The 23,839-nt window shown below is 52.7% G+C and overlaps 1 protein-coding gene across 11 annotated transcripts in view; it reads left to right on the top strand.

The window, feature by feature from the left end:
- The first annotated feature begins 12,321 nt into the window (after window positions 1–12,321).
- NFATC1 (nuclear factor of activated T cells 1) overlaps window positions 12,322–23,839 on the top strand; it is a 114,926-nt gene continuing 103,408 nt past the window's right edge. For 6 of the 11 annotated variants that reach the window (XM_085220092.1, XM_085220090.1, XM_085220089.1 and 3 more), the window contains exons 1-2: window positions 12,323–12,814; window positions 20,865–21,963. In XM_085220092.1, the coding sequence (XP_085076218.1) occupies window positions 12,679–12,814; window positions 20,865–21,963 (1,235 nt within the window). In that variant the 5' untranslated portion in view covers window positions 12,323–12,678. Of the gene's footprint in view, window positions 12,815–13,002; window positions 13,142–14,119; window positions 16,511–20,864; window positions 21,964–23,839 lie in introns of those variants that run through there. The other 5 variants (XM_085220087.1, XM_085220086.1, XM_085220083.1 and 2 more) reach the window with 3 other exon arrangements.

The raw sequence follows: 23,839 nt of genomic DNA, 5'->3' as shown, positions 1-23,839 counted from the left end.
AAAGGGGGAAAAAGATACCTGAAAGCATTTCCAGAAAATAAATTGCTTTAGTAGTGCTTGAAGATTACCCACAGTTGTATGTCTAGAACTTGTGAGGGAAATCATGTTTTTCATAACCCATCTCAGGAACATGAGCCTGACAGCAATAATCAGTCAGAATACCATACACTTCTGCCTGGTCCCATTGAGTCTGTCCTGCTTGCATCGTAAGATTGGACAAAGAGATTTTTCCTGCCCAAAATTGACCAGGATGGGCTCTGCCAGTACAATCAAGCAGGATTCCAGAAAGTCTGTCCACCTGCTGTCACATGACATGCTCATCACTGCATTAACCTGAAGAACAGTACCAGCACAAATGCTGCTGGTGCTTTGCTCCAGCTGTACCTTCCCTCACGTCAAGAGGCACAGGTGGAAGCATTGGATCCCTGGAGGCATTCAAGGCCAGGCTGGATGTGGCTCTGGGCAGCCTGGGCTGCTGGTTGGCAACCCTGCACATAGCAGGGGGGTTGGAACTGGATGATCATTGTGGTCCTTTTCAACCTAGGCCATTCTATGGAAGCAGTGCTCAGACAGAGGCTCCTCCAGTTGTTGAAGCAGTCAGCTTCTGTGTGAATGGGTTTGCGGTGCTGGAAGGGAAGCCGAGCAAGGAAAAATAAGCTATCTCTGTATAGCCTGAAGCAGATTTCTTTTGTCAGGAGTGGGAAGAAAGCCAAGCCACTAGTCACACTAGTGCACACCAGTAGCGCGCTACTAGCTTGCCATCTGTCCAAAAGCAATTACTTGGAAATGGCAGGTGAGGTGGGAGAAGGAGGTTATTCCTCAGCTGTAAAGTGGAGCTGGTGGGAGGCACTGATCTAGTACTCTCAGACCCAGAGTCTCTCTTCTTGACAGGCAGGTAACTCGCTGCCAGCCCGGCCATCAGAGCACAGTGAGCGATGGGGTTTGCTGCTGGAGGCCGGGGAGCTTCCTGCAGCACAGCTGCCCTCAGGCTGCTACCTGGAGCCCAGGGGCTGCTGCCACATTGCGAGCTGGGACCTGAAAGAACATGCCAGCCAGCCACAGGAAATACCTTTTGAAGGCTGGGGAAGTATATGGGTAAACTTAATGGTGCTTGAGGCCCTACAGAAATATCCCGCATTGCCTGCATTGCTCACTGTGGTGCAGAACTGAGGCAGTGCTGTGTCAGTGCAGCTCTATGCAGCTTCCACCTCCACATGGCCAGGAGACGGCCTGCTTTTCGAAGGTACTGAATTCCTGCCCTTTTTGTTTAACCTCTGCCTGGCTCCTTTGCTCACTACTGTGGCTAGTAGAGTTTGTACCTCCCTACCAGACCAGAGACTCTGGTCCCAGGCATCTCAATGTTGGGTGTGCAGGTCCCATCCCCTACGCCCATTGTGCTGCTTTAGCACAAGTGAGATGTAGGTCCCACCCTCAAAGCAAGCAGCTTGGAGCCACCTTGAGAGCTGTCTTTCCTACAATCTACCCAGTGGGTCACAGCACTGCCTGACTGTTCCTCAGCACCTTCCCACTATTCCTGCTTGTCCATTCCTCTCTGAGCAATCTGGGCATGAAGGCCCCTTTGGAACTGCAGCCTGCTGTTGTAGCTAATGACTCAAACACAGTCACATCTGTGTGTGGCTCAGTGTTAGTGGCTGCAGTCAAGATTTCATTTTTGAAGCACTTATTTTTAAAGACAGGACTCAAAAATTCCATGGGAGAGATTCATCAGGTGATCATGTGAAGAGGGTGACTGAGCAGCTGCTTAGGGCTGATCTTTGGGCAAGCTGAATGCAATATGCACGCTTCCAGTGCAACTGAGGACTAAATTTGGTGGGAAGACACCAGGTAAAGAGACCTCCAGCAACTCAAGGGAAAACATGAAAACAGAGGCCTCTCTGTAGCTGCCTTGTTACCTGCTAGTTTCTGTCCCAGACAGCTCTCACTTCTTCCAGTGTTCATCACTCTTTTTGATAGTTTTCCAAGACAGGAAAAATGCAGGAACTTTAGGAGCGAGAAAAAGTGGGAGCTGCTTGGGAGTCTGGAATGAAGCAGTTAATCAGCTTCATACTGGGCAAATCTTGTATCAGAATTTGAGGCAGTAAGTAAGGGCTCAGAGATATAAAGCAGGTAAAGTGAGAAGAATATAATAATTTCCATATTTTCTTACATACAACGATTTGCATTCCCAGTTGAAGGGAGTTTTCACTAGAAGTAACAGGCAGTTATGAATGCCACTGTTTTTAAGATGTTTGCTTTGTGAGCAGGAGCCCAATTTCCAGACCATGCTGAGTAGTCACTTTACATTCCTCCAGTCCCTTGGCAAATCTCAAGTTGATCAGACAAAATGAAGAGAAGAAGACTGTAGGAGCAGAAAAGTATAGGAGCAGTAGACAGATGATTGCTGTTGTTACCACATTAGGTATGGACCCCGGGCAGAATTCTTGCAACAATAATACAGGTTATTCAGAGAGAGATAAAGAGCCACTTTACCTAATAATTGAGAGATTTCTATATAGGAGAAGGTTTTGCCACTGCTGAGAATGGATGGAAGTGAGGGAAAATGACAAGAACAGTGAAGACAGGGACTTGGAGAGTATTTCACTGAAGAAGTAATGCAGTGAAATGGGTCCAGTGAATCAGGAGGATCTCCTCCTCAGGAGGAGCTCCTCTAGGTGACTGGAGGAAAGGAACAGTATCCTTTTTCTTACAGGGAGGCAGGGCTTTCAGGAAGGTGGTAGACCTGCTAACTTAAAAACATAGGAGCTTGGTGGTCTCATTTACACTAAGCATAAAGGGAGGACATGGCTTTTAGCTGGAGACTTGATCATCCCACTTCATCTTAGGGATTGCTTCACTTGTGATTAATTTATTTTTCATGAACACAAACATGCAGTATGATTTTTTGTGATGCTCAAGGTCATGCTAGAAGCCAGCTGGTTAGCCTCCCTGTAATTCCATACCTGCTGCTGAATTTTCTACCCATCTTCATGGTGACTGCCATCAGTGCCGCCCAGTCTTTTAACCCAGACAGAAAAGCATCTGCATTTACTGCCAATTCCTTTCCTGTGTAATTCAGCATCAGTTTTCAAAAAATGACTTCAGTTTCTGTTTGAATGAGTGATACATTTCAAAGCCTTTGACACTGTCTCTCCCAGTACTCTCCTGGAGAAGCTGGCAGCCGCATGGCCTGGACTGGTATGCTTTTTGCTGGGTAATGAACTGCCTGGAGGACTGGGCTCAGAGAGTGGTGGTGAATGGAGTCAAATCCAGCTGGCAACCGGTCACGAGTGGTGTTCCACAGCGGTCAGTTTTGCAGCCTGTCCTGTTGAAATGCCAGGATGAAGGCATTGAGTGCACCCTTAGTAAGTTTGCAGATGACACCAAGTTGGCAGGAAGTGTCAGTCTGCTTGGAGGTAGAGAGGCCATACAGAGGGACAGGCTGGATAGCTGGGATGAGGCCAATAGGATGAGGATCAACAAGACCAAGTGCCGGGTCCTGCACTTTGGCCACAACAATCCCAGGCAATGCTACAGGCTTGGGGCAGAGTGGCTGGAAGACTGTGTAGAGGAAATGGACCTGGGGGTATTGATTGATGCTCGACTGAACAGGAGCCAGCAGTGTGCCTGGGTGGCCAAGAAGGCCAATGGCATCCTGGCTTGTATCGGAAATAGTGTTGCTTGCAGGAGCAGGGGAGTGACTGTACCTCTGTACTCAGCACTGATGAGGCTGCACCTCGAGTACTGTGTTCAGTTTTGGGCCCCTCACTGCAAGAAAGACATTGAGGCCCTGGAACGTGTCCAGAGAAGGGCAACGAAACTGGTGAGGGGTCTGGAGCACAAGTCTTATGGGGAGCGGCTGAGGGAACAGGGATGATTTAGTCTGGAGAAGAGGAGGCTCAGGTGTGACCTTATCATTCTCTACAGCTATCTGAAGTGAGGTTATGTGGAGGTGTGGGTCAGCCTCTTCTACCAGGTAACTAGAGATAGGACTAGAGGGAATGGCCTCAAGTTGTGCCAGGGGAAATTTAGGTTGGATGTTAGGAAATAATTCTTCTCCGAGAAAGTCTGGCACTGGAATGGGCTGCCCAGGGAGGTGGTGGAGTCACCGACCCTGCAGGTGTTCAAGGAACATTTAGATGTTGTACTGAAGGATGTGGTTTACTGGGAAATGTTGGCGATAGGTGGACAGTTGGACTGGATGATCTTGGAGGTCTTTTCCAACTTCCGCGATTTTGTGATTTTACGATTCTATGATAAGGTCAAAGTGAACAATAGTAAAGAGGTTTTTGGTTTGGTGTAGGTAGTTTTGGTGGGGCTTTTTTTTTTATTTTATTGATTATTTATTTCTAGAAGGCAATTATAGGAAGTTTCATGTGAAACATGCTATTGTTACATCGACCAGAAGGGGGCAATAGGAGCTTACAAATAACCAGCATCGCTCAGCTGTGATAATAACCAACTGTTCTTGTTTCAAGATATACGGTACTTACTTTCAAAAACTGTGTTTTAGTAGTATCAGGAAAAAAAAAAAAAACACATATATTTCATTTATTGGTTTATTCTTAAATCTTTTAGCCAAGGCAGAAATCATTGGCATGAAAAGAATATTTTTTCATCCAAAGCCATCGTTGTCAAACAAGAGCATCTTCTTGCCTGCATCTGGGGCTGCACTGCACAGGACAAGCTGTTTTTAATCAGTGATGTTTCTGACAGCAGTCCACCTATGCTGGACTCAAGCAGCAGTCTTGGCCACCTGGGACCCTCACCTCTGAGGTGAGTTTGTGGCTTCCTGCAAACTTTTAATTGGGTTGAAGGGAGGAAAAGAACCCTTCATGGAAGGCCACCACAAGAAGCATTTACTGCGACAACCCATGGCCAGTGCTTCAGCAGCTGCGGGGACAGACAGACTGGCCAGGAGGTATCAGCCTCCATGAAAAAAAGTGAGCTCCTGTGCCCCTGCAGGGCTCGATGTTTCACCTCAGCATGTTCAGATGTTCTCCTCCTTGGCACTCGTGAATCAGCAATTCCATGCAGCCACTGTGACAGACATCAGAGCCAGGCCCAGAGCAAGGTCCTGGCAGCCCATCCTGGCCTGACCCTGTCTGCTTTAGATTGCTGCACCGCAGCTTCTGGGAGACTGAACTTAGGCGTGCAGACCTTTGCCCCCATGCTCATCCCAAACTGCTCTTTTACTGCCTTTACCTCTTTGCCACTTGCATAAAACCAGTCTGTGTCCACTTACTGGAGTGCGACCAGCAGAACCCAGAACCAAACCCCAGATACCCAGGCTTGGCAGTTTTGACTCATGGAACTTGAGAAACGGTGAGAAAAGCATTTTATTGTGGCACAGCTCTTATAGCTACATCAATACTGAGTGTTAATAGCTTTAATTTCAATGACACACTTCCAGCAATGGGCTTTCTAGACCTCAGAAGTCCTGAAGTATCTTGAGACAATTGTCAGCCCTGGTCTTCAGTCTGGCTTTGCATAGCTGCCTACCCCTAAAAGAATAAGCTCTTGGACTCTCATTTTCTGTTTTGTGACATTAAAGGCCACGTTTTTCCTTCTCTAGTTTTTTCCCATATTACAGCTTGGTGGACACATCCAACCTTCACCAGCAGGTCTGGGAGGTTATTCTCTTTTCCTCTTAGCAGTTTGTGTGTGCCTGTCTATGCAATTTGATTTCTCCTACAACACTCATACATCCGTGGGGAGCCTCCTTGTCACGCAGCACAGTTGAGAGATTTCTTTAATTTTGTAATTTACTTAATGTGCTTAAAAAGCAACCCAAAAATAAATGTAATCAGACTCCTGGGAGGAAGGGAGTAGAGAGAGGAAAGCCCTGAGAGTAAAGAGGAAGGGATCCATTTGTAACATCTTCACAGCATTTCTCTAACTGTCCCAGTGCATGCATGTTCTGCACTGCCCTGAGATGAGGGGCTGCTGCTGCTATCCCACCCCAGAGCAGACACAGGCTTGGTGCCCAGAGGTTGTGCTGTTTCAGAGCACTTGTCATCTATCTCCCTGCTGCTGGAAACTGCATCAGACTGTGTTCTAGTTAAGAATAGAAGGATGCTGGGGTGCTTTCTGGCATTATTTCTTAACAATGAACACAGTTCCCTGGATCTGGAGAGCTGTGTCATGATGTGTAAGTTGCTGGAGCTGACGAGTTCCTACTGAACAACATCTGCATGGCCTTTGAGAAGTCCTGCTTCGCAAACAATGCATGCCAAGCAGTTTCAGAGTCAGTCCTTCTGGTATCAGAGACTTGACTAGGCAGAAGTTTGACCTTACTAACGGTTGCAAATGTGCTTTATTCTAGTTGCTGGTGAATTCTTTCTCATTGTTTCACATATAGAAACAGATGCAAGAGAAGAGATGAGGTTCTTCCTGAGACTTTCTGATTCTGCATTCTCATTTGGAAATCAATTTAATGCATTTTAATTGCCTATTTTCTCCTAGGTTCTCTCTTTACAGCTATGCACCAGCAAAAAATAACAAGCTAGAGTCTAGCCAGGCAGGCTGCTAATGAGGAAGCTTGACTCAAGATTTTAATTTTCAGCATTTGCTCTTCAAGATAGGTATTTCAGAATACAAGGGTGCCACAAAACAGGAATGTTGCCACTGGCTAGTGCAGTAAAAGCGCCAGGCTTATGCCTCATTTTGCTACACTAAGAGCTAGACTTACATGCTTGACCAAGCTAGAAGAGTCTGGCGATGTACTTCAGGATTCTGGACCCCTCAGTCAAACCATCCCTGCAATAAAAAATAAAATAAAAAACAAACAAAAAAAAAAAAAACAAAAACAAAAACAAAAAAAACCACCCCTGGTGCCTGAAATGCGGTGTGACAAGAATGACAGAGATAAAATTTAAGGTGTGAAGAAGGAAAGGGACATGCTGAGAGCTCAGTCTCTTGTCAGCCTTTCATGATCACCATGGTAAGAGGAACTACTGGCTGTGCCAAGCTGATCCAAGGACTTCTCACAAATCCATCACCCATGGGGCATTCAGCATCTCCATCACAGCCCTTCATTTCCAGTAGCAGGCAGCATCCTGTAAGTTCATCTTTTAGTAGCTGAAAAACTCCAAGTCCCACCCTTGTCCCAGGCTGCTGTCTTTGGAGATGCCGAGCAGCTCCTGAAGGCAGGAGGGGAAGAGCTTTCCATTGTGCTTCCCACCACTGGGCTGCAGCTCATCATTACCCGCTTCACTTGGAATGTGAAGGATGCTCCTCAGCAGCGTGTAGTCCCAGCTGAGTGAATAAAACTTTGGTATCTCCTTTCCTCACCTGGAAAATACTTTTTCTTTCCATACCCTTACCTGCTGAAAACACTGGAGGAAGAGGGAGTGGGAACTGGTGTTTGCACGTGTCTACAACAAGGAGCCATAGTCAAAATTGCTGCCAGAGTGGTCCAAATCCTATTCATCTGTGAAGCTGAACCCAGAAAAGTTTTAAGTAATAACTTTGAGTTTGCTGGAGTTTAAACAGGGCTGACAGCACATCAGGAAAGGTCAGTAAAAAGTATGCAAGTCTTGGAATATTGATATTAAAAGGATAAAACTCAGGTTGGAGAAGAGAGAAGAGTGATAAGCAGGAGTCATTGTGTGAGGAGAGCTAACAGGCAGGATCTCCTGGAGCTCAGCACTGGGACTCGCTGTGTTTCAGAGCTCTGTTACAAATGAGGCTGGCGCAAGCTGCTGGGTGTCCAGACACAGATGATGTCATGATAGAAGGGGAGGCTGCTGATAAACTTCAGGAATGCACCAGCTACAGGAGGATTTGGAGTTGCTGGGGGAACAGGCTAATGCAAAGAAATTCAATATCACAGAATGGAAGGCTATTTGCTTGGAGAGAACCACTGGCACACTTAAATGCAACTTTAATGAAACAGAGCAGGAAGAAACTAATGAAGAAAAGGCCCCGGGCTGGTGGTGAGGAGCAGCAGGGGTAGCAGCAGCCAAACAAATAACAACGCAGCTGAGGTTTTGGAGAAGAGGGCTCCTGCTGCAGCCAGAGAGCTCAGGGCTTCACACCGCATCGCTCTGCTCATGTGGCAAATGGGGTGGCTCTCAGCACGGTGTTCAGTGCCTGCAACCTGCCTGATTACAGGGAGAGGGATTACAGAGGGCACCAAGCACCACTGGAGGAGCCCTTTGTGTCAGCCAGCTCAGCACTGAGCAAGGGGAGCACACGTGTGGTGGGGATGCAGGAGGACGCTTGGCACCCAGGGCACATGGCTATAACCACGGCTCAGCAATGCACGGGTCTCAGTCAGAACCACAGAGTCTGCTGGCTGTGGAGGCAGATGCTCCAGACTGACCACCGGCAGACAGGAGAGGGTGAGGAGTGGCAGGGACCTGTTTCTCACAGCAGATATCCCAGGGACACGGAGCCTACCAGGAAATAAGAGTCTCTGTCTCAGCAGAAGAGCCCCCATGGCCTTTGCAGTGCTGGACCACTGCTGCTACAGCGTGACCAGAGCTGCCCCATTCCTGCCAGCAGGCCCTGCTCTAGAACAGACTGCCTGCTGCCAGGAAGCCAGGTGTGCACCCGTGCCAAGAGTGGGTGGAGGACCCAGAAATCGCACACCTCACCTCCCCCTCCCCCCAGAGAGGGACCACCTCTGCCACCGGCCCCAGCCCAGCACCCAGGCAGGCAGCAGCAGCTCTCCAGCAGTGAGTGCTCAGAGGTGAGACCAGAGGCTGCTCAGCGCCAGCAACTGGGAAGTGTGACACACGTGAAATATTTCTGCAGCTACCACACGGAACTGATCTGTGTGTTACACCAGCCTTTACTTTTTGGCCACCCGCTGCATTTTGGGTGTCCCTGGCAGTGCCCAACAGATACCCACCTTTCTACATCAGACAGCTGCATGAGGGGGACCTCAATTGGGGCATCTCTGGGGTGGGAACTGCCCCCTCCCACCTGCCCAAGATTCAGGATTTGGGGAGGGACACCCACACAGGACTACCTTTCTGAGCTCACATCTGTTTAATTCATCCTTCTGCACACAGGTCTGGTGTGGCTGTCTGATGTCTGCCCTTCCTTTAGGACGTCAGTGTCTGAATGGGTGGCTGGGGCTCCAGAGAGGCATTAAGGCTGTTTTCCTGCAGTCCCTGGCTGTGTGCCTCCACAGTCGCTTACCGAGAGCCCACTAAATCAAAAGCCAGGTAAACCAACAGGGCCCTCGGTGCCGTAATGAGACCGGCCACAGGGTAAATTGCAACATTATTCAAGCACACAAAATTCCTCTGCTGGCATTTGTCCTGCTAAGTGCAATGCACTTTAAACGTGGTGAAGTGATTTCTAACAGCCTCCGCAGGAGTCTGAGCCTGGGGGATGTCAGGCTGACCCGAATCCCTGCCTCTTCACCAAATGTGTCCTTCTGGGGATGTGGGGCAGCAACTGGCTATCACCGGTGCGTATTTAATGGGTTGTGTGAGAGCCCCATGGTTGCCTTTTCACAATGGTGTGGTATTGGCCAAAAACACCAGCCATGTGCTCACTTATTTTCTAGCAAATTTAGTTATGATTTTCAAAGCAGGGGATTAGAAATGCTTCAGCTAGGGATGCGGTTAGGGAGACTTGGGACTTACAAACCTCTGGTTACAACAGATGAAATCCTGAACAGATACTGAAGCTTTTGAAGCTACCAGTATCTAAAAGATGACTGCATGGTCAGAGATGGACCATGATAGCGTACGTATCATGAGGGCTGCTCCAAAAGAAACACCTTGTTACTTTTTTGTTTTTTATGTTGTCCCATGATGTCAGAGGCAGATGTTGGTGAGCTTAAGCCCTCCTACTAATATTCCATTCCATCTTGTTGATGTATGACAGACGGCAGCAGAAGGGCAGCCTGATCTGACATGGAAGCATATGAAACAAGGATGTGTCGCTAAATTCCTCCACGCAGAGAAAATGCCATCGATTGATATTCATCAATGTCGGCTGCATATTAACGGAGACCAAAGAGTCGATGTTAGCACACTGAGGTGGTGGGTGCTGCATTTCAGCAATGGTGATGATGGCAGTGGGTCACCTCCGCTGGTGCAGATTTTTACAATCACGGCACGCAGGCTTTTGTTCATGCATAGCTAACAGAGCTATCTGTGTTGGAAAAAAAAAATAGTGTTTTGTAGGTGAGAATTTGCTCTATCAAATACTGTTATTGTGCTCTTGCAGCTGTCGTAAAGTCCATGGAAATAAATAGGATGCATTACTTTCGGAGCGAACTAGCTATAGAAGGGAAAGCACCCGGGACAAAATGACTGTGTCCCAAACGGTTGGCTTTTTCGATCCGTGCGTTGGATTCTGGGATGCTGCGAGCACACTGTAAGAAAATATTCCGTATCGGCGAACGGTGGAGGCGGAAGACCCCCCTCCTCGATTTGAGAACACGAAGTTGAGAGCTCCCCTCTCTGAGAGGCCGCCGCGGCAGGTTGGGGAGCTTCAGGGACAGCGTGAGGCGGTCATCGAGGCGAGCTGGCTGGAGAGGCACCGCGATGTCCCCGCGGAGGGGCCGGCTCAGCGTGCGCGCCCCGCGAGGCAGAGGACCCGGCACCGGGGAAGAGGCTTTAAAAATGGCCAGGGAGCGTTCGCTACAATAACTCAATGAAACAACAGCCGTCTAAAAATAGGGTTGTTTTCTGTCCTAAGCTCCTTTTAACTCCGTTAGTCATCACCAGCTCCTAAAATAAGACCCGTGTAGCAGTCTCTCCTAGTAGCGGCTGTAAACAAACCCCGGGAGGCGGCGGAGCAGGGGACGGGCAGAGGAGCGGAGCGGAGGCGGGCCGGCAGCGGGCGGCCCCGGGGCGGCAACGTGGGGCGCGGCGGGCCGGGCCGGGCCGGGCCGGGTCGGGGGAGGCAGCGAAGCGGCGGGGCCGGGGGCGGCCGGGGAGACCCGCGCTGCGCCGCCGCCGCCGACCGCCTGCGACAGTTCCGAGGCTTTGGAACGGAGCCACGGTGGTCCGGGCAACGGCATTAAACAGGAGGAAACAGACGGGGGATTCCGTCATTTCAGCGGCGAGCGGGGGGGGGGAGCGCGGGCAGGAAAGGAGAGTCCCGGGAAGAGAGCGCGGCTCACCACCCTCCCCCGAGCTCCGAGCCGTACCGCGGAGCTCGCCTCGGCCGCCCGGCGCGGTGCCGGGATACCCGCGACCGTCGGGGCTGCGGCTGCGGGCGGCCGCAGGAAGGAGGCGCTGCCGAGCGGCCCCGGGCAAACCGCGCCCCCTGGCGGCACCCCCACGGGCCCGCGTCGAGGCGAGCTGCGACCGGCCGGCTGCGGGCAAGTGGGACGGGGCTGATGTCCGCTGCCCGGCGGCGGCCTCTCCGCGTTTTTTCTCGAAAGGAGAGCGTCCTCCTTTCTGGTTTGGTTTTGCCTTTCCTGACGTGAGCGGGTCGCTCCGTCTGGGGGAGGGAAGTTCCTCGCAGGGCCCGCCCGTCGGTGGGGAACATTTTGCGCGATGGTTTAGTGGAGGAGTTCGCCCCAGCGATCTGCCGTGGCCTCCCGTTTCCCCGGGAGCGGGCAGGATTTCGTTTATATTGGATTTATTTTCAACCACATATGGGTGTCATGCACGAGATTTATGATTTTATTTTTTTTTCATATGCCAGATATGCTCCAAACCACCCCAACTCCCCTCTATCCGCCGTTTAATCCCAACAGGAAAGTGGCCCGGCCCTGCCAGCTGTGGGGCAGAGGGAGGACGGAGCGGGAGCGGGAGCGGCGCGCCCGTCGGGGCAGCCGGGGCATCCCGGAGGCGGGAGGCGGGAGGAGGAGCCGCTGCAGGCTGGAAGCCTCTCCTTCCCCCGCTACGAAGTGATGAGATGCAACTGCGTTGCTGAGATATTTACAGAACAATAATAAATAAAATAATCAGAATAAATCCGAAGCGACTGAAACCGAGTCCACGGGGTCTGTTAGTAATTTAGCAGAATGGGATTTTCCTCTCTCTTGCCTGCCAGTTGATGCTCTTTTCCAAATTTCCACAGCGGGGGAAGCCTGCGATTTTTTACATAATGATTTCAGCATGCAGGGCCGCCTTTCCCCCCCCCCCCCCCCGTCTCCTTCTCTCCCCGGCTCTCTCTCCCCACTCCCGCGACCCCGACGCGCCCGCTCCCCCAGGAAGGCCCCGGGGATCCGCGGGCGGTGGCACCGGGCGGGGGACAGGGGGCCGCCGAGGCCGTCGGTGCCCGCTGGTGCCCGCCTCCCGCTGGCCGCCCGCCGGCGGCGGGGCCGAGGCCCGGCTGACATCACGATCCCGGGGCGGGGAGAGGGGCCGGGAGGGGAAGGGAGGTGGGGGGTGTTTTCCAGCTTTAAAAAGGCGGCGCCGGGCGCGCAGCCCTGCGTCAGAGCGAGACTTCCCCGCTCCGCTCGCCCGCTCGTCCCGTCCCCTCCTGCGGCACCCGGCAGCCGAGCGGCGCCCGCCGGCCCCGCCGCCCCGGCGCGGGCAGTGCCTCCCAGTCCCCACGCACACCGCCCTCCTCTCCATGCCCCGGCCCCGGGGGGGCGGTGGCGGTGAGCTCCCGTGCCTTCGCGGCTGCGGCTCCCGCGTCGGGGGCGGCGCGGCCCCTGCCCCCGGGGCGTGAAGGCGGGCGGGGGGCGCGGGCGGGCGCCGAGGGGCCGGGGGCGGCCAGGACGAGGCGCCGGGGCTCCGCCGTCCCGCCGGGTGGATGCCAAGCGCTGCCCCGCCGGCCTCCGCCGCGCCGCCGTCGCGGGATCCAGCAGCCAGTGGGAGAGAAAGGCCGCCGGCGGCCCCGCAGCACGGAGCCCGCCTGCTCGGCAGCACCATGAAGGCGGCGGAGGAAGGTAACGCGCGACGGGCGGCGGGCGGGAGGGCGGGCGGGCGGCGGTGTCCCCCGGTGTTTCCCCGCGGCGGGCCGGAGGTTCGCCAGCGGCCGCTTGCCAATAGGTGTCTCCTTCGCCTCTCGCACGGCGCCGGCTCGGCCGCGCCGCCGCTCCCGCGAGCCTCCCGCGGGACCCAGCTCCGAGCCCGGCTCGGGGGACGGCGCAGGGAGCGTTGAGTCCGATCGGGGCGGGGGGGAAACGACCGGGGAACACCCCGCAGTCTCGGATCTCATCGCTTTGGTGGAGGGCAGAACGTGCTCTGTGACCGCAGCTCTCTTTCAGGGATCGGTAGGTAGCCGCCCACGAGAGGGGCCCGGGCCAGCGCCGCGCTAGCGCCGAGCCCTCCCCATCGCACCGCGGCACTCTCCGGCCCGCCGACACGGTTGTCCCGGCCCCGCGGAGAGCCGTTCTCGTTGCCCTGGCTCCGAGCTGCCACTCGCGGTGCCCCGCGGTAACCCCGCTGCAAAGAGCGCGATGCAAACACGCCGGCAAAGTTTTTAGAGAGAAAGGACGAGGGCGTGGGGCTCGGGAAAGGTTTTGTCGGTCGTTGCTCGTTCGGACTGGACGTCTCTGTGCCAGGGGCAGCGTTCCGCCGGAGCGGGAACCGACTGCGACCTCCTGTGCCAGTCGGAACATTTTTCTCTCCCCGGAACATCGTTACCCAGCACCGCACTGGCGACGCTTTCGCACGTCGCCTTTTCGAGCCAGAGCGGGGAGGCCGCCGGGGATCCTGCAAACGCTCCCTGCGCATCGCCTCGAGACCACAGGGTTCGGGCCGCGCCCCGGGCTGCCGGGATCTCGAGTCCGCCTCCGACCCGACCCGGTGCCGCCTCCGCTCCTATGGGACTGAAAGCTGGGAAGAAGTTGGGGCTGGGTCGCGTCCAAGCGCGAGGGGTTTATCCCGCAGCTTGGCTGGGGGACAGCGCGGCTCTTCCCCGAATCGGTCCCAGGAAGCTGCACAGACACTCAGGACCCCTCTTTTTGTTTATTTTTACTTTTCTTTCTTCTTTTTCTTTCTTTTTTTTTTTTAACGTGGAAGTTTTCACTGCAGGGGTTCCTTTCGGGTGACGGGACCCTGCCTATGCTAAAGCTACGAGCGCGGCGGAAGCTGCAGCCCCACTTTTGAAGCAGGCAGGCATATTTTCAGAAGGAAGTTAATGACTGTTGTAACTCAACGGCGTTTGCTTTTGTCTCCTTCGCCCTCCCTCCCCCCCCCCCCCCCCCCCCCGCTACCCCCTCAGAACCCCGAGGGCTGCACTCAAGATTTTAGGCAGTGAATGTCCCCCCGTGTGGGAAGTACACGCAGAACCAGCTCACGCTATGCACGTAGTGAAGTCTTCCGTCAAAGAGGTTCCCCCTCTTTAGTCCTTTGGTATTTCTGATGCCCGCGTTAAAATGTCAGCAGCCCTCCTCGGTAACTCTCTGCCACGTGGATGTATTTTGTAAGAGACTGAGAGAATGAGGCCAAAAACTGTGTCCTGATGCAGGAAACACGTCAGGGAACCCCACAGGTCAAGATCGCTGCTTGCAAAATGAGGTGCCTCTTGATAGCCAAGTGATGACAGTCAAAGAAAACGGGCAATTTGACATCAGCTTGGGAAGGAACTCAAACAAAAGGTCCCAGCGGAAGGAGCGGGCCCCACAAACCCCACTCTTTTCCTAGGACTCTGCGGGTTGCGGAGCCCAGCATACGGCCGGGGCTTAACGCTGCGTGCCATTTCAAGTCTCCATCGGGCCTGCGGGGTGGGGCTGCTCTGAGGCCAGAGGCGTTGGGGCCGTCCAGGTTCACCACGGGGACGCTTGGGGCTGCGTTTCAGGCTCGCTCCTTTCGCTCTGCCCACTTGAATGGCATTAATGTTTTGGTTTTTCTTTTAAGCGGCGCCTTAACCTTTCCTTCTGTTCCCACATCCGACACATCGCTTTCGTTCTACCTCTCTATGCACCTTTCATCTTCCCCCAGGGGAAAGGTGCCAATCAAAATATTTTACTGATGGCAACGATATTCACGGAGCCGGCCGTCAGACGGTCCGTACACGGCGTGGCACAAGTCACCGACGTGCAGGTACCACACGCGGGCAGGGCGGCACGGGCTGTCCGCGCTGTCGGGCCGAGGCCGTGGGCGGGTGACGCGTAACGTCCCACTCGTCCCCGGCTCCGCATCCCGGCAGCTCCACGCGGAGGAGCACCGCTGCTGCCGAGGCTTTTGCACACGCGGGTGACTCATCGAGCGCGTGGGGAAGTGGCGCTTGGCGCCTGGGCCCGGCCCGCCCGACGACCTCCCGCTTCTGTCCCAGCCTATATGCCTTCCCCCGAGGTCCCTGGGCTGCCCATCGATGAGCTCCGGCTGCCGTCGAGCCGCCTGAGGCGCGTTTGGGCTGCGGTACGGCCCGGCCCTGCGGGAAGGGGAAAAAGCACGATCCTCGGATGGAAAAAAAGTGTGTTTTCCTGGCACTTTGTAGTGGAGATTTCAGCCGTGAGCCTGGAAAATGGTATTCCCTCGGTTTATTAAGGGAATACCGTTTCCATAACTGCTTTAAAAACTATTCCTTTTGAAATCTGGCCTTGAATCCTGCGAGCTCCACAGCGGCAGCAAGCCTCGGCTGCTGGGTCGGGGAGGTCGTTTGTACATCGGAGCCTTCAGAACGGGCTCTAAATGGCGCGCGTTTCTGAACACAAGTGGACGCTGCGTCCTCCTGGCAGGCTGACCTCAGCCCCCGCGAGCAGCAGCGCTGCGGGACGGGCACCGCCGCACCGCCGCGGAGGCCATTTGCGAGGGACCATTTACAGGGGGCCGTTTGCGGGGGGCCATTTACAGGGGGACATTTGCGGGGTGCCATTTGCGGGGGTCCATTTGCGAGGCCCCGCGGGTCCCCTTCGGCCCGGAGACGCGTCCGTCCGCGGCACGCGTGGGGAACTGCTACGCCGCACTTTTTATCGCAGTTGGCACTAGTGGGTGCTGCAACGGAGTAAGATTTAAAAAAATAATAATAATAAGGCAAGCTTGGAGCCTCCCCGTTAGCAGACGAGGAGCGGTGGGACCCTCGGAGGAAGGACCCGGGCTTCGCGCAGCGCAGCGTATCCCGCCGCTCCTCCGGGGCAGCTGCTCCGCGGCTCCCCGAGGCTTGGCACCTGCGGCGATGACCGTTTCTTCGGACAGCCACAGGTGAAAGCTGCCCGCCTCCCCGCTGCCCTCGGTGCCGGCGCAGGGAGGGCTCGGAGGGGTTCCCACGGCGTGCGGACCGCGCCGGGAGCGCACGACGCCGGAGGGGGGGGAGTGGAAAGGGGGTGGTTTGCATCGACCCGGAAACATCAACAAAGCGAGGGAGGCGGATCAGAGGCGGCGGCGGCGGCGATAGCGAGATCCGAGGCCGCCCGTCGGGCAGGGCTCACATTACCTCTGCCGCAGCCCGGGCCGCCGTGCCGGCTGCCCAGCCCAGCGCCGCGGAGCGAGAGCCCAGCCGCGGCAGCAGGTGTCCCCGTGCGACGGGGCGGGCCCGACGGGGGCGAGCCGGGGGCTGCGCCGCCGCCAGCAGGGTGCCGGAACGGGACGGGTGTCGTCGCGGGTTGCGGAAGGCATGACCGGCGTGGAGGCCGAGCAGGAGTTTGATTTTGATTTTCTCTTCGAGTTCAAGCACAGCGATGAGGAAGGAGGCGGAGGTGGGTCACGGCGAGGGGCGGCGGGGGCAGCCCGTCGCCGAAGGGAGCGATGCTGCGGCAGCCGGTCCCGGCGGGGACGGGACGGGACGGGGCGGGGCGGCTCTTCCGAGGGGGTCCTTCCCGAGAGAAGTCGGCGTGCGCCGGCCGGGGTGGGGGGAGCGGCGGGGTCGGTCCTCGTGCCCCGCGCAGCCGGGAAGAAAGCGAGCCGAACTGAATCGTGCCCGCGGCCGTCCGACGCTTTCTCTTTCGGTGCCCTTGTGACTCGGATGGGAGCCGCGTGGGAGGTGGCTGGAGAGGCGTTTTTTAAACTCCGGGATTGTTCGGAGCTCTTCAAACACCGACAGTTTTTCTGAGGTTGCGACCGAGTTGTCCTCGCAGGCTGCCGGACGCGGGGGTTTGAGGATGCGGGGCGGTAGATAGGAGCGCGGGGCCCGCTCACAGCCTCCCCGCCGTGAGCTGGAGCGGGTTGGGCTCGGGGTTGCCTGAAGGTCATCTGTAAACCAAAATAACGGTCCTGGATTTGTCGCGGGTCGCCGCTGCCAAGCCTCTGCGCGGCTGCTGTTCTGTGACTTTCAGCAGTACTTGAAGTAGAAACGAGGTGAGTGAGCCCGGAACGGACGCATGCAGAAAGCTGTCGTCGTTTCCTGGTCCGAGACCGGCTGTCACAATTACAGTGCTAGCTGGTCACCCTAAAAAGCTCATGTGTAAGCAGGAGATTTGATGCCGTCTCAGTTTCTCAGCTCACCAGAACTTTTGTCTTTAAATCGAGGCAGGTTCTCACATCCTTGCCTGTGTATTGCAGCCTGCTAGGACACAGCTGTGCACAGTGCTCTCCTGTCACTCTGCACTCCAGCAAGCCTTAAGATTCCAAACGGTTGTAAGGAGCTTCTCAGTTTTAGAAAATGAAGTTTTAAAAGTGTCACACAGGCATTACAGATGTAATTTCCTAGAAATTATGCACCTAGAAAGAGCAGGAGTCTGGACAGATGAAGTGTCAAAGTCCTGGTGAGAAGAGGCAGTGCTGAAAGCATGAATTTCAGCACAGAACGAGATGGGACTCAATGTATTGCAGTGTAACACAGCCCTCTGCTTCTCTGAAGCCCCTTTGAGCTGAGGGCGTTAAGCACTCTTATTTAAAGAGTATAAATAAAAACTGTGATGGTGCCCAGTATTTGTAGGATCAGCCTAATTATAGAAAGAAATAAAGCCTATGCTCTGTGAAATTAACTAGAGAGGTCTGATTATTTTTTTTTTTTTTTTTAACGTTGTCACAAAGTGAAATGTAACACGTGAAGATGTGCTTACAAATGGAGGAATCCAGTTTCTTGTCCTAGTTAAACGTAGTGCAAGTATGGGCATGATGGCAACAAAATTACTGTGGACTTGCACTAGCCGGCCTGATGCTGATGTTTGGCTTGGGATGTTAGGGTCAACTACTGAAAATGTCTTTGTAGCAAGTAGCTCAAGTTAGTGCCCATGAGCAGCATGGGTCAGGGTCACGCTGAGAGCAGAGACCATCCGTGCTAAAACTTTACCTTCTTTTCATCCCTATCGGTGCTGCTAAAACACCCTGCTGCTCGTGGGCTGCTGCTTTATGTGCCGCAGCTTTGTGCCTATGTGGCCACTTCCCACTTGAGGCAGGCATTTTATTTCCGTGCATCTTATTCGCTTTTGTGCAAAGGTTTTTCGTGGTGAGAAAAGCATCAGTGTGTTATGACTGCTGACTGTGTGTGCTCCATGTGCATTGTAAAAACATAAATTGAGGACGGGAACATGCTTTTTCAGAAATTGTGGCTGGTGGTTTTTAGCTAACAAACCAAGGACTTGGTCTTGTTCCTAGATCTTGCTTTTGGGCTTTTATATTTGTTGGGCATACTTTCTACACATTGCCTGTTTGGCCTGGGCTGCAGATCTCCAGAAGACTTCAGTGTCTGATTTTTACCTTAGCTATACATTAGATTTTCTAACATGCCATACTTATCATTCAGGTAATAGTGATCACTGTTTATTTATTTATTAATTGCAATAACTACGACGCTGATGCTGCAGGCAGCAGATATATGAAGCCCACCTGGTGGGCACAGAGCATCTGCTTGCTGTGTCTGATTGTGTGCTGGGTACCAGTTGTGCAATAGAGCAATGCAGGGATGTTTCCAGGAGGAGCCAGGTGGCATCCCAGTAGCTGGTGAGGTGCCTTCCTCTGAAGCCAGAGAAAGTAGAAAGGGGCTGAAACTGCCTTGGGGGCTTAGACCCCTTCTCTGAGCTCCTTTCTGGAACAGCAAGGGTCTGACTGCTTCAGTGTTTTTTTCTCACTAAGAATGACAAGGAGGTATTTGTGGTGGCTGTGGGCGGTGCTGCCATGCAATAAGGCAGCAAGAAAAGGTGACTCATTTTGGAAAGAGAGATCTTCGATCCCCTAGGTGGACTTCTGTCTCACCTGACTACTGCAGTCAGAGGAACCTTGTCAAAGGAGCACCTCTTTTTCCATAGTTCCATAGTAACGTGAAGCTCTATCATGTTTTGAACGTTCCAGCTTTATCTGTGGCATGTTCTGGTTCCTCACTAAGTGACTGGTTTCTGATGGCAGAGTAGAAAGTGAGTTGAAAATACGTTGTTTCTCATTGTTTGTAAATATTACCTGACCTGGTGTAAATCAGCTGGAACATCACAGAGCAGCTGTGAAACTGCTAAAGCACATTAATTTTTTGTAAGTGCTGTTTGTCTTGGATTCGTTGCCAGTGGGAAATGCGATCACAGGATAGCTGGAGGATGACACCAGAGACGGCTGAGCTGATAAACAAAGAAAGAGAATAGCTGACTGCGCTGGCTGGCATAACCATCTTGGAGGCTCGTTTGCATCCGCAGCGCTCCTGGGAGCATTTCGTGTTGGGAATAACAGCTGTGGTAATTAGCAGAGCTTTGGCCTCTGCTCAGGGAAGTGGGCAGTGGTCTACACCAGGAGCTTGCCTCCCACAGGGAACAAGGCCTAGTTCCTCATGGAGGCCAGCTCTGGCTGGGGGACACAGAATTTCCCTCTGTCATATGGGGAAGTGCCGCTGCCAGGACTAAGCTGGGAGAAGGCTGCTTGGAGCTGCAGCTGGGATTATGTCCAGCCTTCTTCCTACAGACCTACAGAACAGCATTATCCACCCCCCAAATTCAGCAGCCCTCATCCTTAACAGAAAGTGTTTGCCATCTTTTTCTGGCATGGCAAGAGATACCAGCCTGAGGGGCTCTGGCTCAAGTATAGAGGTGGCTGAGCCTCCCTGAGGCAGAAGGAAAGCACAGGGGCTGAGTCCTGTTTGGGTATCAGTCAGAGTACTGAGAGCTGCCCACCTGCCCAGGCACAGCCCACTGGTGTGTCTGGGAGGCGGAGAGTGACCTGTATGAGGCCTCAGAGCAGGGAAGAGGAGCTGGCACATGCTGATGGTGGGCCTGCCAGCAGGCCGATGGAGGGCTGAAGCGAGGACGATCCTTAAGGACCGACTTTGAGGAGCTGGTTCTACACAGCACAGCAGAAACGGAGGCATGCAGAGATCTGGCTGGTCCGCTGTGCTGGATCGGCACAAGTCTGTGATGTGATCTCACTTTTCAGGTTTTCCACAGTGATCGTGCTATCTCTTTAACGCACTCAGAGCTGTTACACAGTTAGACAATTGGCCCAGAGCATGCTCCTGGCAGCATTTAAGTGTGGCATCTGCAAGAACCAGCAGTTTCAGTGGAATTTCATCTGTCGCAGAGTAGCAAGACATCCGTGTTTATCTTTCACCTGGTCTCTGTCAGTTGGGTGGGAGGATAAGTGGTCCCAGAAACCAGAGCAGGTCAGTAGATCTGTCTTGTTCCAAAAACCTAGTTAACTGGAACCGGTTGGAAACTCAATGTAATGGAAATTTCAGTTGTGTATAATTTTTTTAGTAGAATGCGTTTCATCACGGACTTCATTATAGTCTGCCTCTGCTTTTTTTTCCTTTTTTTTTTCTGTGCTTTTTGTGTACTCCAACTTTTCAAGGAGGGAATAAAGCTCGCTTATATAAAAGCACATCTCTTGGGCAGCACTGCAGTCCCTGAATGCTGACGCACCCTTTTTTGCTCTGAAGTTTACATAAGTGTCTTTGAGACAACCTCTGTCCATGTAAATTCTCCTCCCAAAATGGCTTGTCTTGTGCTGCTCAATTAGTAGGGTATTCAAAGATGCAGTCATCAGTTTCTCCCTTAATGCTGCTGGGTTGTCAAGCAGTGCTGTGCTCTTGTGTGTTTTGTCATGTCCCTCCATTCCAGCTTGGTATGTTATTAAGTGAGTATTTATGTACAGCGCTTCATATCATTCTTTTTTGTTTGTTTGTTTGTTTTCCAGAACACTATAATTATACATCTTCAAACGTAAATGCTGGCTTGCCTCTAAATGTGGCGCATTCCTCATTGTCAACTCCATGTCATGGCCTTCAGACATCAAATCCCATCATTTCAGTTGTCCCATCAACAAATCATCCTTCTGGATACGGAGGACACATTGACAGCGGGGCCTCTGACTATTACCTGCCTCCAAACATCAGACCTAATGGAGCTCCAGCTCTGGAGAGCCCCAGAATTGAAATCACTTCTTACATGGGACTGCATCATAACAACAATCAGTTTTTCCATGATGAGGTTGAGGAGGCCATCCCAAATGCCAAGCGATCACCTTCCACTGCCACTTTGAACTTACCAAACCTTGAGGCATACAGAGACCCGTCCTGCCTGAGCCCAGCTAGTAGCTTGTCTTCCAGAAGCTGCAACTCTGAAGCGTCTTCCTACGAGTCCAACTATTCGTATCCATACACTTCACCCCAGACCTCTCCGTGGCAGTCCCCGTGCGTCTCTCCAAAGACCACTGATACAGAGGAGGGGTACCAGCGCGGCATGGTGGCCTGCACTTTGCTCAATTCTCCAAGGCACTCACCATCAACATCTCCCAGGACGAGCATCACAGAAGAGAACTGGCTGGGGGCTCGCAGCTCCAGGCCTCCGTCTCCCTGCAACAAGAGAAAGTACAGCCTCAATGGCCGGCAGGCCTCCTACTCACCACATCACTCCCCCACGCCTTCACCACAAAACTCACCGCGAGTGAGTGTTACAGATGAGACGTGGCTAGGAAACACCAACCAGTATACCAGCTCTGCCATTGTGGCTGCCATAAATGCTCTCACCACCGACAGCACAATAGATATGAATGACGGGATTCCCATCAAGTCAAGGAAGACTGCCATCGACCACACCCCGTCCATGACTCTCAAAACAGAACCGGCTGGCGAGGATCATGGGACCATATCGCCAACTGCCGACTTGTCACCAGAAGACTTCTCTAGCTTTCAACATATCAGGAAAGGAAACTTCTGCGAGCAGTACTTGTCTGTGCCACAGCATCCGTACCAGTGGGCCAAACCAAAGTCTCTGTCTCCTACATCCTATATGAGGTAAGCAGCCCCAGCTTGGAGGACAATCCTGCTTATACCTTTATTGTATTCTTTTCTTTCCTCCTTCCCCTTCCCGTATCTGCTTCCTGTCAAATCTTCCCACTGACTCATTCCATTTAGATGTGTATCGTGATGCTGCCTCTGTTGTTGGTGTGGCACAACCATGAGTAAACCCTTGAAAGATTAAAAGGCCTTTTCAGGAGTTGATTGTATGTTGGTTGTGAATGGGAACAGGCCCCAGTCCAGCCAGTGTGGAAATAGGATATTCAGGGGTATTCAGAATTTTGTCAGGCAGTAGGTCAATTTGGTACCATCAAACTGAGGTTTTACTTCAGTGGTTCATCGTATCCAAATACATTTTTGTTGCAGGAATAAGAGATGTTTCCATTATTTTGTTTGTTATAGACTGTGAATACAAACAGAATAGGAATGTGGTTCTTCTACACATTGTTTCAGCATTTACTTCATCTGAAACTTTATCTGAAAACTTCTTGCCAATCTGTGTTGGACACTGGTTTTCTTTTTTCTTCCCTTCCCTTCCATTTTTTGTTTAAAGAAGAAAACTTCATCTGGAAGCTGATAATTCTTGTCATATTTGTTCATCATAAGAGGACTCTGCACTAAAGAAGTGAACACACAGCTGCAGTGTCCTTGGCTCTTAGCATTGCCAGACTCATTTTTCTCCATCCAGCACCTCTCTGATGTGATCTGTGTCCAAAAACTGAAGTTGAGCAGTTTGTGGCACTTCATGTTACACCATATTGCAGCCTGAAAGGCCAATTGTATCCTGGTCTGAATCAGAAGAGAGGTGGCCAGCCGGACAAGGGAGGTGATTATCTGCACTTCTGAGGCCTCACCTGGAATACTGCATCCAAGTCTGAGGCCCTCAAAGCAGGAAAGATGTGGAGCTTTTTTTCTTTTTTTTTTTTTTGGAGAGGGTCCAGAAGAGGGCCACAAAGATGATCAGAGGGCTGGAGCACCTCTCCTATGAAGACAGGCTGAGGGAGCTCAGCTTGTTCAGTCTGGAGAAGAGAAGGCTACAAGAAAACCTCATTACGTTTTCAATACGTTCCAGTACAATTGAAAGGAAGATTACAAACAGGGGGGAAATCAACTTTTTACATGTATAAATAGTAATAGGATGAGGAGGAATGGTTTTAAACTAAAGGAGGGGAGATTTAGAATAGATGTCAGAGGGAAGTTTTTCACAGAGAGGATGGTGAGGTGCTGGAACAGGCTGTCCAGAGAGGTTGTGGATGTCCCGTCCCTGGAGCCAGGCTGGATGGGACCCTGGACAACCCGATCTAGTACTTAGTCTAGTGGTTGGCAAGCCTGTCTGCAACAGGGTAGCTGGGACTAGATGATCCTTGAGGTGCCTTCCAACCCAAGCCATTCTAAGGTTCATTCTGTGATTCTGTGTAATGCTGTCCTTCCCCTTCCTCATCACTGCTCATCTTCTCTTCTCGGCACCGTCTAAACTTCTTGCAGGGCCTTGGCCCAGCTCAGAACTGGGAAATGTGGGCATCTCACTGGGTCTGCTGGAGCCACCTGGCAGTGAGCACTGGGGTGGATACTTTTCAGTCCCAGCAAATCTCTCAGAGCCTTCTACTATTTAAAAAGAGCCATTTGTGTTCTCCTTCCACAGGTATAAAGGAATTTAAGTTTGTCAGAATGACAGGACATTGGCTTTTGTGTCTGGCTGTTTTTTGCCAAAGACTTCAAGGGCAACAATGCGAGAGTTTGACCAAACACGCTTTTATCTTTCTGTTGCAGAGAGCCGCCCTTATGTGCTTTGTTGTAGTCAGTCAGAAGGCACCCAGCATTCCTGTGTGCTAACACAAACAAGAAAGGTGAAGTGTACAAAACGGAGCCCCAC

This window comes from Meleagris gallopavo, chromosome 3 (assembly GCF_905368555.1).
Source record: "Meleagris gallopavo chromosome 3, MGAL_WU_HG_1.1, whole genome shotgun sequence".
In the NCBI taxonomy this organism is placed as follows: Eukaryota; Metazoa; Chordata; class Aves; order Galliformes; family Phasianidae; genus Meleagris; species Meleagris gallopavo.
The sequence above is the reverse complement of the archived record's forward strand: the minus strand, read 5'-3'. Positions and strand labels throughout refer to the sequence as shown.